General features: G+C 55.8%; 5 protein-coding genes across 5 annotated transcripts; 3 read left to right on the top strand and 2 right to left on the bottom strand.

The window, feature by feature from the left end:
- Positions 1 to 1333: 1333 nt before the first annotated feature.
- Positions 1334 to 3798, top strand: F5144DRAFT_631962 (uncharacterized protein). Its single transcript, XM_066792475.1, has 3 exons — positions 1334 to 1817; positions 1951 to 2202; positions 2267 to 3798. Exons 1-3 carry the CDS (start codon positions 1515 to 1517, stop codon positions 3629 to 3631), a joined length of 1920 nt encoding a protein of 639 aa, XP_066642304.1. The 5' UTR covers positions 1334 to 1514; the 3' UTR covers positions 3632 to 3798.
- A 103-nt stretch (positions 3799 to 3901) lies between these two features.
- Positions 3902 to 4458, top strand: F5144DRAFT_580491 (uncharacterized protein). The gene has a single exon (XM_066789378.1). It carries the CDS (start codon positions 4004 to 4006, stop codon positions 4274 to 4276), a length of 273 nt encoding a protein of 90 aa, XP_066642305.1. The 5' UTR covers positions 3902 to 4003; the 3' UTR covers positions 4277 to 4458.
- Positions 4459 to 5429: 971 nt separating this feature from the next.
- F5144DRAFT_328916 (uncharacterized protein) lies at positions 5430 to 6718 on the top strand. The gene has a single exon (XM_066784118.1). It carries the CDS (start codon positions 5627 to 5629, stop codon positions 6590 to 6592), a length of 966 nt encoding a protein of 321 aa, XP_066642306.1. The 5' UTR covers positions 5430 to 5626; the 3' UTR covers positions 6593 to 6718.
- Positions 6719 to 6726: 8 nt separating this feature from the next.
- F5144DRAFT_537736 (aquaporin-like protein) lies at positions 6727 to 8526 on the bottom strand. The gene is made up of 4 exons (XM_066787081.1): positions 7732 to 8526; positions 7377 to 7677; positions 7130 to 7316; positions 6727 to 7054 (listed from the first exon to the last, which is right to left on the bottom strand). The coding sequence occupies exons 1-4, from the start codon at positions 8071 to 8073 to the stop codon at positions 6925 to 6927; spliced, it is 960 nt and encodes a 319-aa protein (XP_066642307.1). The 5' UTR covers positions 8074 to 8526; the 3' UTR covers positions 6727 to 6924.
- Positions 8527 to 10413: 1887 nt separating this feature from the next.
- Positions 10414 to 12334, bottom strand: F5144DRAFT_655617 (major facilitator superfamily protein; the record flags this gene model as incomplete). The annotated part of the gene is made up of 3 exons (XM_066793132.1): positions 10414 to 11712; positions 11778 to 12035; positions 12098 to 12334. 3 exons carry the CDS (start codon positions 12332 to 12334, stop codon positions 10414 to 10416), a joined length of 1794 nt encoding a protein of 597 aa, XP_066642308.1.
- Between the last annotated feature and the right edge of the window lie 49 nt (positions 12335 to 12383).

Here is a 12383-nt window from a genome sequence, read left to right on the forward strand (position 1 = left end):
CCGGGGTTGTGGGTGTTGGTTGCTGATGGAGCGTCAGCTTTGATAGCACGGCCTACGGATTGTCACCGGTAAGGGCAGAGAATAACCTACTTGGGCGAGCATGGAAACGGAAATGCAGATACCGGAGGATGCATGCTTGGGAGATGGCGCGCCGGCTGCATCGTTCTCAGGCTCACAACAGACTTCTTCAGCAACAACATTGATTGTAATGGTCTACTAATTTCGCAATGAAAGAGGAAGGCGGGAATCGCGGGGCCTATATAAGAAGGTGGTAATCTCTGAACTCATCCTTTGCCATCGTCAATTTTGAACCTGACCTTGACGCATTTTGTATCAAATCGTTATCTCGAGTTCGAGGCGTGAGCTAACCTTGACCTTGAGCCACTCCGACTCCCCAAAGCGGTAGTCGGCACCCGCTCCGATCCGGCCATTGACGGGCTCTCCCCCAGTCCACTTTACTCAGCCACTCAGCCCTGTTCCCTTGACATTTGGCCAGCCTCAGAAAGACGAATGAAGTCTTGCATGGCCGATTCCCTAAACGGCAAAATTAACCCATTAACCAATACCAAGGCGGCAAATATACCATTGCTGAAACACACACGGGCTCCAAGGGGTGTGTCAAGTCTAAAAGGTAAGGAATCGAGCGAAGGAACGGAGCCGAGCCAAGGCAGTCGGGCAAGTCAGGTTGTTGAGGTTGCCGAATTACTTTCGGTTTTGTTGCTGCCGTCGAGGGTCTCTCGGCATGCACATTTGGATTTGGACCTCCTCTTCATTTAGCGAACCAACCACATCAAGCCATCATCCTGCATCATTGAACTTAATGCAGACTTGGGATCCTCTCCTTGTGCAAACAAGATGTTAAATGAAAATGTGACTCACAATGCCCAATTCGGCCCACAAAGGAATAAACAGCTGCTCAGAACCACATACTACTCAGTTGCAGGCAACAAACATTCTTTGGGGTTGATGCAGCTGCGCTGCAGGTTTGGAGGGCGTCCCGGGGGAGCCCGGAGGTGGCCGGGGGCAGGAGGCCGGCGTTGTGGGGCCTGGCAATGACTGCCGAACTCCAGGGACTGCTCCTGCCGTGAACGCCGGCACACCCCGGTTTGCTTGCCAAATCGGGACGACTACCCCGGCACAAGTGAGAATGAATGGAGGTGAATTTCCATCATTTATTGAGAGCATTAGCATTGTTTTGTCTAGTGAATAGAAAGGACCCGCTTTCACAAGTGATTTGGAGGTTGAATCAGTAGCTTTCGTCGCAGCAATAAATTCACCCTCTCATACGGGCACCTCTCTCTCAGCTTTTTCCCCCACTGCACAACAACAACCTTTTTTTCACCTGCCCCCCTTCACCACTTTTCTTGGGTGCCTTCCACCCTCGCTGCTGTTGTTCGCCCCCGCCGCCACTCCCCTCTCCCCGTCGTCCCCGACGCAATCTTTGCGGTTTCCTTCTTTCTTCTTTGCCTTTTTTTCTTTCCTTGCTCTCCTTGCCGCCGCCTTTCTTCGCCAGGATGGCGCAAAGCTGCGGAATCCTTGGGCTCCCTGACGTGGTGTTGGGCAGAATCTGCTCGCAGTTCTGCCCCCACTGCGCTGGGGAGGACTGCCTGGGTGGCTTCGAGCTGCCCGACAGTTTCGAGGGGCCGGAGTACTTCGGTACTCTGGCTTCGCTGACCTGGGTCAATTTGCGCATCGGTCGGCTGGCTCAAGCCACCCGACTCCACGTCTTCTGCGGCCGCCGTAACTCCCTCCCCCTCCTTGTCCGCACCCTCCTCGACCGCCCCCAGCTCGGGGACAACATCCGTGTCATCCGCCTGGTATGTCAATTTACCTACACTACTACCCGCCCTTTCGCTTGTCACCGTCTTCCACAACGCTTGTAATGGCGTCTCCCTTTACCCGAAGCACTTGGGGTTTGTTCGGTGCTAAGGCACTGACATGGTTGACTAGGGAAATCGCGACAAAGACAGCCACCGCCAGTGTGTCCTGCGGGAGTTGGGCACCCCCCAAGCGGCCGAGACGCTGAAAGAACTGACCGGGCTTGCGGAGATGGCCAGGCTCGACTTCTTGAGCAGGGAGGGAGAGCAACGCCTGCTCGCCCCTTTTGAACAGCTCCCTCCAATTGAGGACTCTTTCTTTTCCTTGGGTGACTTTTACGGCAGCTCCCAGTTCTGGATGTCTGGTGACGCCCCTGTCGCCATTGTAAGTTTGCCCATTGACACACTACGCGGGATGGGATGAGTCTTAGCTAACATTTGTGCGATAGCCACGCATCGCTAACTCCCGCCTAAACGCTTTCCTGCTCTTCAAGTTGGCAAAGAAGGCCAAAGCTGTCGCCATTCTCAGCGAGTGGCCCCTCGCCGTCTTCCCCGAGTTGCGTCTTCCGGGCCCAGAGACCGTTGGCAATGAGACCATCCAGGCCAGCCGGGGCAAGCACCCCGACAGCTTGCTACCCGAGGTCGAGACCCTACGACTCGACAGCAGCAACGAGAATCCCCACCGTCGGTCAACAAAATGCGTCGTCGATATGAACAAAATTGTTGGTATCCTCTCTCACGTTTCCAACGCACGCAATCTTGAGATCCGCGGCGGCGACCATCTCATGTCCGGGCAGAAGGCTAGAGACATCTGTCGGCCTGCCCTCAAGAATATCACGGCCCTCTACCTAGATGCCACTAGCGGCAGCGGCATAACTAGTATATTGTTGTGCTGCAATCCCGAGAACCTCAAGTACTTTCGGTTCACTATACCTCCTGGGTTGTACGACAACGTCATGCGGAGCGCCAAAGTCCAAGCTTACAAAGTCGTCCACCTACTCGAGCGGTGCAGCATGCACGAGACCCTGGAAACGATACACATCGATACCACATATGCAGTTTACTACGCCAACATCCCCGGTCGGACAGCCTTCACGACCGTTCCCTCCTTCAAGGCCTTCACTGCCCTTCGCCGCCTCATCATTAGCGCCGATAACATTTACTACCCCACCGTATTTCCGCGCGTACTCCTCCGCGACGGAAACACCAGCGACGGGAGCACTGACGACGGGAACGATAACGACGAAAACCCCGGAGATGACAACCCCGGCGACGACAACACTGGCGACGACAACCCCGGCGATCAAACCACCGGCGATCAAATCGCCAGCGATGAAAACACTGGCACCGGAAACTCCACCGACGGAAATCCCGCTGATGAAAACGCCGTCGAGGAAGAGCCCGTCCACGAGCCTCGCTTCCTCCGGCTCATCAATTTCCTCCCCCGTAGTATCGAGTCCTTCGAGGTTGTGAGCATTTACGCCATCCACCTACAGGAGGTCACGAATATCCCACGCGAGTGCCATCCCGACGGCAAGCTCCCCAACCTAAAGAGAGTTATTCTTCAGGGCTTGCCCGAGGGTGCGGGCATTCTGGAGTCCGTCAACAAATGCGAGTACCCAGTGCCGTTGGAGGAGGGAGAGGATATCTTCGATGACTGGCATCACATAACGCGGCATTCCCATGATTTTGCCCCATACCGCAGGGAGGAGGTAGCAGCTTGCTATGCGGAGGCGGGAGTGGAGTATTCGTTTGACATGCCCGAGTACTTCATCCATGAATACATCGGGGAGTGGAACCAGTACTCCATTTAGGATGTCCTAGGGCATTGAGAAGGAAGCCCTGCTCACCACGGGGTTCATTACATGGTTGGGATGGATCGGCATGATTGCCGCCACCATGGATCTCTGCGTTACTTTTCCTTTTCGCCACTTGGGTCATCGTTGGGACGCTATTTTCTTTTTTCGCGAGAGCCCCCGGTCATTATCGACGGCGTTGATGTAATACGGAGGGGCAAGCCGGACCTCGCCGCCTCCATTTAGCAAGGGCTCACACCGGCCGGACGCCTCCCAGGCAGTTCGGTGCACCCGTTGGTCCGTCCTGGCTAACTAGTTTGACTGTTTGAGGGAGGACGAGCTCAGTGGCTTAGGTAGTTAACCAGATTATTTATTCATTGCCCTATCCACATGAGTGAGCCGAGTTTTGTCGCGGTTCGCCCCAATTATTTCACGTCTTTTCTCGTTATCCTGCCCATCTTCGCGGCGTGTTCCGGTCGTCACCCGCGGCGGTGGAGCTTGAACCCCCCTGCGGGACCCATTTCAACCGCTCCAAGTTGTTCTTGTAGGCCCATTCATCTGTCTCAATTTCTCCGAGTTTGTGATCTTGAGCAACAGAAACCCATTTTATCCAATCCGCAACCGCATCATGATGCCAACTTGCGCGATGAGATCTGGCGCTGACAGTTCTTGACAGAAATGGAAAGTGTTCCCCCCCTCAGCGGAGGAGGGCGGCAACCATCACCCGACCTAAGATGTAGTCTCGGATCGTTCGGCAAAGTGCGCATCCATCCCCGCGACCTCCAGTCGCTATTAATATGTTGATGTCCCACGGTACCACGTGAAGGGTCCAGCAGCCCGGCGTGGCGGACGACATCCGCTGGTTCTACCGAGGCCTATTGCCGCCGCCGGATACACGGCGGCGTTCCAAAGCCTGAAGCCACCGGGCAGGTACTCAACCCTAACCGCGGATCAAAGCAGCCTCTGAAGTTGAACAGTGACCTGGTGAGCGGGGAATTACCGTCCAACAGCAAGGCGGGTAAGTCGAAAGTCGACCAGGAAATACGGCCAGGGTGGTAATATTGGATGTGCTCTCGGGGATTCAACCCGATTCATCCCACACCATTAACCCGATGAAATCTAGAGTGTGGTATCCTTGACGCTGTTGGCAGGAAATTTACAACTGCGGAGATGACCGATCAGCACCTCGCGTGTAGTGAAGCTCCGGAAGCAGAAACTATCATTCGGATTCATGGTCCAGGTCAAGGGGAAAGTGACGGTAACAGGATGGTTATTTATTGCCCAGACCATTTTCGGTCAGAACCACAACTCGAATAGGCCTGAAGAAGCGTGGTACATGGCGCTACGTGCGTTCTAGAATCGCCAATCAGGTCTTCCACACCACAAATGTATGGAAGCGAGCTCTACGTACCCTGGCAGTGTCACCGTAGCAGTCGGGAACGAGCTCTCGGGCTTATTCCTGCCACTGGCCAACCCCCCCTTTCTCACTCCCCTTGGGCCCCTCATGCGGCCCATGCCGACACACGTTCGAATGCCGAGGACTCCTCTCTAACTTCTCAAAGTGCGGTGCTTTGTCGGGTTACCGCCAAGGTGGTTTTCAGTCGCACCGAGACGGAATAACTGCTGCCGTTCCTGCAGACGGCGGTCACTCAGCTCGGTAAAATCGGCAGCCTGTCATTTAGCCTCATTCACGGTTTCTCTTGTTATACTCGAGCAATGCTCCGGATAGTGTTTGCTGTTACCCTTTTGCTCTTTATATTAATTTCAGGGCGCATTGGCACCTCTCCTCAGTCTAAACAGCCTGACCCTTCCTGCGGGTTCCTGATCTACGGCCGGCAACCGACCTTGGGGTAGTTGGCATACGATTGATGAGTGGCAGGATGTGAAAATGAAAGGGCTTCAAATGTCCCACAATACCCCCCTATGCCGCCGATCTGCGACCTGCCTTGTCGTCGATCCCGCGCGCCCTGCCACCTTTGCATAACCGCACGGACTTAACAGGCCGTCGACACGATGAGATCCGTTTACATCGCCCTAGCAGCTGCCCTGTGCTGGACCGGTGCCCTTAGCGCCAGCCCGGCCGGGGCAAAAGAGGATGCCGAAGTGGCAATGATGGCCGGGAGGCGCCGCCTCACAAGGGCTAACGGTCGATACCGCAGCGAGCTTTCGGCGCTCGGTGCGCGCCAGGGAGATCAACAATGCGGAGCCCAGTTCGGGAGATGCCCCGGCGATCTCTGTTGCTCCAGCTATGGCTTCTGCGGGGACTCAGTCGACCACTGCCACCCTCTGTTTGACTGCCAAACCCAGTACGGCACCTGCGGATGGCCGAGAGCGGTCCCGACAACGTCTGCCCGCCCTACTACGAGCTCAACCCCGGCCCCGCCTACGACAACCCCAGTCCCGCCTACGACGACCCCGAGTTCCACCTCAGTCAAGCCACCCACTACGTCGACATCCGTCACAATTCCAGTCCCATCGGGTGATCTCGAGGTCACCCAAAATGGCATGTGCGGCAACAACACCATGTGCATTGGCAACCCCAACTACGGACCCTGCTGCTCTCAGTTCTTCTGGTGTGGTTCCTCCATCGAATTCTGCGGTGCCGGCTGCCAGAGCGACTTCGGCGCATGCCTCGGAATCCCTGGTCAACCCGGGAACCCCATTACCAACGGCACCACCACATCCGGCGGTGGTGGCGGACCTACCTCCAGCCCTCCCACAACACGGCCGACCTCCACGAGGGTCAGCACCACGACCACCACGACCACCTCTTCCAGGACGACATCCTCTTCGCCTTCTGTGACACTTCCTGCCGGCCAAACGTCTAGCACCGACGGCAGGTGCGGGAACAACGTGAACTGTCTCGGGTCGAGGTTCGGGCGATGCTGTAGTCAGTTTGGGTTTTGTGGAGATGGTGACCAGTATTGTCCGTACATTGTGGGCTGTCAGCCTCAGTTCGGGTACTGTGACCCCCAGTAAAGGAGCTCATGGGCCAGTTGGAGGTGTGGGCGCAGAGTGGCGTTGAAGGAGCCATGTTTTGTATGTCAAGACTAGAGCAATACAATCGCACGGTTTTTATGAACAGGAGTCTGTCTCCATGGCTCATAATTACAATTCCATTTGACAATACAACAAGCTATTAATCGGCCGACGAGAATAGCGGGAACGGCCCCCCATTTAGCCTGCAACAATGTCCCGTTTCCGCCACGAATATTCCCACGCATCCAGCATGCCAACAATGGAGGCTTTCTTTTGAGTTCCCAGCGGCTACTATCATGTGGGCTAAACCCCTCGCCTGAAACCGTACCACGTCAAACCTCTGTTCGTGCATCTGCCCTATGATCCTCCTCTACAGCTGTGCCATTGTTGGGGCTTTCACTGTGGCTGGAAGCATCTTTCCCGGTCAGATGTTTCTCGGATTCCTGTTTCTCTGCATCGTCCCTATTTGCGAGTGAGTTAGTTACATCGACTTCAACTCAACCCAACCCTCGGGGTTTGGGCTAGGACGACACTCACCAATCCTGACCAGGATTGCACTCCTTCCACCTCAAATACTTGAGCAAGACGTAGAAACCGCACGCCAGCAGCGATCCAAGAAGCGGACCAAGCCAATAGATCCAAAAGTAGCCCGGAAAGCTATGATTGACGACCGCCGGCCCCAGAGATCGAGCCGGATTCAATGAGCCGCCAGTAAAGTAAACACCTGCCGAGAAATTAACAGTCAGCAACCCCAACCTTATCGCAAGGTCCAGTGGTGACAAACCAACTAGCTCGGCCAGGAAAAAGGTGATCCCGATTCCAATAGGAGCCAAAAAGGTCGACTTGTGCTTCTCGGCTGCAAGCATGATAATGACGAAAACAAGTTGGGCGGTGAGGAACATCTCGATGAACAAGCCTTGGGAAATGCTCGCTCCTCCACCAAGCGTGGTTGCGACGGTCATTGGGCCGGGGAACAGGGCCGAGACGACCGCTGCGGCGGCGATGCCCCCGAGGAATTGGGCGATAACGACGACGGCGAGGCGGACGAGGGAAAGACCGCCAACAAGAAAAAGCGCGAGAGCGACCTTCACAACAGTTAGTTGAGCAGGGGTGGGTCATTGCCGGGGAGAGGTACTTGCCGCCGGGTTAAACAATCCCCCGGTGACTCGGTAGAATGCCCAAACATTGGCCATCAAACTCAGGCCAAAGGCCAGGGAGATGAACATGAGGTTGGACGTGTTGGGCAAAGGAGTGTCACTTCCATTTGCTGGGGCTGGCGCGGGAGTGTTGGCGACCTGGGTTCCGGCAAAAGCGAAGAATAAGAACAAGAATGTGCCGACAAACTCTCCTAACGCTGCCACAATATTGTTGCGTTTCGTCAACGGCTTGGTCAACATGGGAAGCCTGGTCGGCGAGCCATTTTGCCCTGCCTCAGAGGCGAAGGAGAGCATGCGGTGGGGTCTAGAGCTCGAGGGACTCATGATGGGAAGCTTTTCCGGGCAAATGGTGAACTGTGTAGAGATGTGGGTTTTGTGTGCGATGTGTGACCTCTCATAAGGAAAGCGGAAGGGACCACTAGGGCATCAAGGAGCTGAACCATGACATAAATAGGCCCCGAAGCAACTCAAACAAAAACCGGACCAGATGCTCGGATGCGCCAGCGGGGACCACACAGTGGCCATGGGAAATGTCCGAGCTGCATGCATCCACGTTACCTAGATGAATAGGATAGGCGCATGTTTCCCGAACGTATAGATGTGCCACCGCATCATCATGCAGTCAAAGGTTGATTTGGGGGGTTCGGTAACAGGTTCCGGGGCCAGCTTTAATGTGCTGTTTTCGGTGGGTTTTCAAGGGCCACAGGTAAACCTTCTTATCAACAAAGCAACAGCACAGTACTCCGACCGGGGAATGACATCTGCCGAGAGCAAGCCCGGATCAAAGGATACATAGCAAGGATTTTAACGGTCCCACCGGTGCCCCCCAGATAGCTTCTTATTTTTATGATAAAGAAAAACGAGGCGATCCGGTCGTGCAACTGTCGGATATTGTCCAGGGGCGTTGAGGCGGAATGGTCTGGACCCTCCCGGGTTCGGGTCTGTTTCACAACATGGATGAGCACGACGCAGAGAGGAACCATTATTGTGTGGTACAGCTTCACCTTTAGGCTCGTCACGAGGCAGGGCGTCCCCCAAAGCCCAATTGCAGCTGCTTTGTAAACGCCAGGCTAGATATTTTCAAATTGTGCGAGCAGTACCGTTCCGAGACCTACCCGCTTCTCAGGGGCCTCGATACCACGTACCCCAGCGAATTCGGCGAAGGGCAGGTCTTGTAACTTCAGATCCCCCGTTACCACAGCCGCCTACCTCCCTTTTCAGGTCGTGGAATACCCGCCCGGATTCGGTACGGCTCCCTTTACCCCAGTAAGCAGCACAAAGAGATCAACGCCGACCGCGATCCGACCCGGCGCCGAAGTCCCGCCCGTCTTCCCCAATACTCGCAGGCACCCAGCCGAACAAAGCAATAACCTTGGGCCGGAGACGTGCATTTGCTGTCGCAAACATGCACATTCTGCACCTCACAATGATTACGGTTAGAGTGATATGCTGAGAGGTATCTCCGTTTCCGTCGACCCTCGGTTGCCGCCCACGAGCATGCTCGCGGAGACATACGCCAGCCATTGGGCTAGCCGCAAGTCCTTTCCATTAACCGGCATCGTAGAAGGGTGCTGGCAGCAAAATGGGCCAGTGATGCCAGCCTCCCCGCAAATTCCATCCCGAGAAAAACCCGGGGCTGTGGATGATTGCGTCATGTGCGCCCAGCTTGTCGGTCCTGGTGAGCTTCCTTTGTTCCGTCGATGCTGCTCGAGCCCGTAGCCACCGTAACCTGGGCTCCTGCGCGTCGGAGAGGCGTGTTGGACGCTATGTACAAGACAACACCATACCCTATGACAATAAGATGACAAAACGTCACGCTGCTGTAAACCCAACAGTGCTGGATATGACGCAGCGATAAACGAATAACCTATACCTGCAACAATTTGGCAAAAGGTGGCTAAGAAGAGGATAGGTTTGAGGGAAAGCGTAGTTCAAACTGTGTGACGGGAGCAGGGAGAAGAGGTTTTCTTGGGTGTGCCTCGGTGGTTCACGGCCTTAACTCCTAATAGCACAATGCGGGCAGAAATGGAGAAACTGGAACCGGCCACATCGCCTCGGTCATTTTCTGCCATGGCCGCCCACTCCGGTTCCAACAAAACCATTACACCGGGTCTAGTCTAAGACAACTCAGGTTCTGGCATCCTGCAAATCTCGGGTCTTCTCGGGCTAGTCAAAGCATACTTACGGTGCTAGCCACATCGTGGGCACTGTCGCTCTTTTCCGAGGCCTACTCAGTGGCATGGCCTTCGAACCTCTTAGTGTAAGGGTGCCCTCGCACACAACGCCATGGATCTGGGAAAGTAGTACAAATAGAGTATCTGAGTCATGTTAACACTCGGGGTTTTGTTCAATACCAAGGAGAGATCAATGGCCGGCGGTGAGCTACATATAGGAACGGATTCGTACGTTTGGCATCAATCATTATACGGGATCGTATATAAGCTCTTTCTAAACATGTAAGGGGGTTCCATAAGTATCCAGTATACACTTAACGCGAGTGCTATTTTAAGAATGGGCCTCCCAACGGTAAATTTTGGTCTCGGAATACCGGTATATTGCGCATTAACCGCCTGGGGAGGATCTTGGCAGATCATTTGACATGTCACTCGTCGCGCCCGAGCCCGAATAACTGGGTTTGTGGTTTTCATTCGTTCTGTACTTATTCTATTCGACTATCGGCACAGGCAACATCACCCCCCTGCCACTTTGTCTCTGCTCCTTGATGAAACACGAACACACAATGGCGCAGACAGCGAGGCCCGCGCATAACAGCAACGCAGCTCGGCAGGCCTCGCCATACGCCTGCTCAACAACCACGCGCGTTTCTGCTGGCAGTCGCTGCAAATAATCCAACGATTCGAGCACGTGCCGCACAACCTCGTCAACGTCGGCACCACCGCCAAGGAGACGAACCAACGCCGCCGCAAGCACCCGGCGAAACACGAGCGAGATGACCGCCAGCCCGACCGTGGCGCCCAGCTGGCGATAGAGGTACACACACGCCGTGACCACCGCCTGGTCCTCCGGGGTCGCCACCGCCACGACCGCCACCAGCGTGGCCGTCATGCCCGCACCATTCCCCAACCCACCCACCAACAAACTCCCACTCATCCCCCACACCACACCCGCAACCGATAACAAACCCTCTTCACCACCACCGCTTCCCGCCCAAAACATGACTCCAGCCCCCACCGCCACCCCAACACACGCCATCCCCACCAGCGGGTAGGCCGCCAACGCCAGCGCGCGGAACCCCTTCCCCCGCCTCCGACGCAGCACCGCCCCGCCCACAAACCCGCCGACCACGCCCGACGCAATGCCCGGCAACAGCAGGGCGCCGGCGGCCGACGCCGAGAAATGGCCCGCCGTGGCCTGGTACAGCAGCGGCACGTAAAAGAGCACGCCGTACCAGGCGACGTTGCCGAACGCCAGGGCGAGGTAGGCGCCGAGGAAGGGGCGGCCGAAGAGTAAGTGGAGAGGCGTGAGCGGGTGGGCGGTCAGCGTGTGTTCGGTGTAGAGGAAGGCGAGGAGTAAGAGGGCGCTGGCGAGGAGATAGAGGTGCGTTGTCCATCTGGGGGTGCTCGCGAGGAGGTCGAGGTAGAGGAGGAGGGTTGTTAAGGAGGTGATGAGAGTTGTGGCGCCGAGGAAGTCGACTTGGGCAAGTTTGGTTTTGGTGGAGGTGGGTTTGGTGCTGGAAGTGGTGCCGGCGGGTGGGGGGAGCTGGAGGAGAACGGCAACGAGGAGGATGGCAATGGCGCAGAGCGGACCCTGCCCAATAAATGCCCACCTCCATCCGATCGCGTCTGTCAGGATACCTCCGAGGGGCGCCCCCAGTCCCGCACCGCAGGCGAAGACCATGTTGACATAGCCCTGCCAGATACCGCGCTCCTCTAGCGTGACGATGTCGCTGAGGAGGATTGACGCCACCGTGATGATGCCTCCGGCGCCAATGCCCGTCAGAGCCTGGTTCAGATAGTAGGTACTTAGCATGCCGCTTTGCTTTGTTTTGTTTTGTGGAGGAATCATACCCTCGCGACGATCAGGTGCGTCATGGTGCCCGCCAGTCCGCAGAATAGAGCCCCTAACCCAAAAACAGAGTAGGCAAAGAGGAGACAGGCCTTGCGGCCAAAAATATCACCTAGTTTGCCATAGAGCGGCTGGAATGCGGTCGTAGTGCAAAGGTATGCCGTGGCCAGCCAGGCTGTTTTATCCAGCTCATCGAGATCGCTTCCGATACGGCCATAGCTCGAGACAATTATTGTTTGGTCGCCAGCGGCCAGGAATATCTGTCTCGAGTGTCAGAAATGAGGGTGTCGTTTTCATGGAAGCGGACTGAAGAATAACTTACACCGATGGCGAGAGCTGGGAAGATAAACTTCAACCTAGCCCTGGCGCTTGATACATTGACATCGGCTTTAATCCCCATATGGTCATCACCTCCCAGCGTGCCGAATGACCCATTCGGGACGGGGGCATCATGCCATGGGCTGCGGTTGTCGGTAGTATGCTCGTTAGCACCCGGCGCTGGTGCCAAAAGCGGTTGTGTCTCGGATGATCCGTCTTGTTGTTTGTGTTGGGAGGTCATGTTGAAACCGGAAAAGCAAAGTGGCCTCTACATGGAAATGACAAATACG

This window comes from Chaetomium tenue, assembly GCF_020726465.1.
Source record: "Chaetomium tenue strain MPI-SDFR-AT-0079 chromosome Unknown F5144scaffold_5, whole genome shotgun sequence".
Classification (NCBI taxonomy): domain Eukaryota; kingdom Fungi; phylum Ascomycota; class Sordariomycetes; order Sordariales; family Chaetomiaceae; genus Chaetomium; species Chaetomium tenue.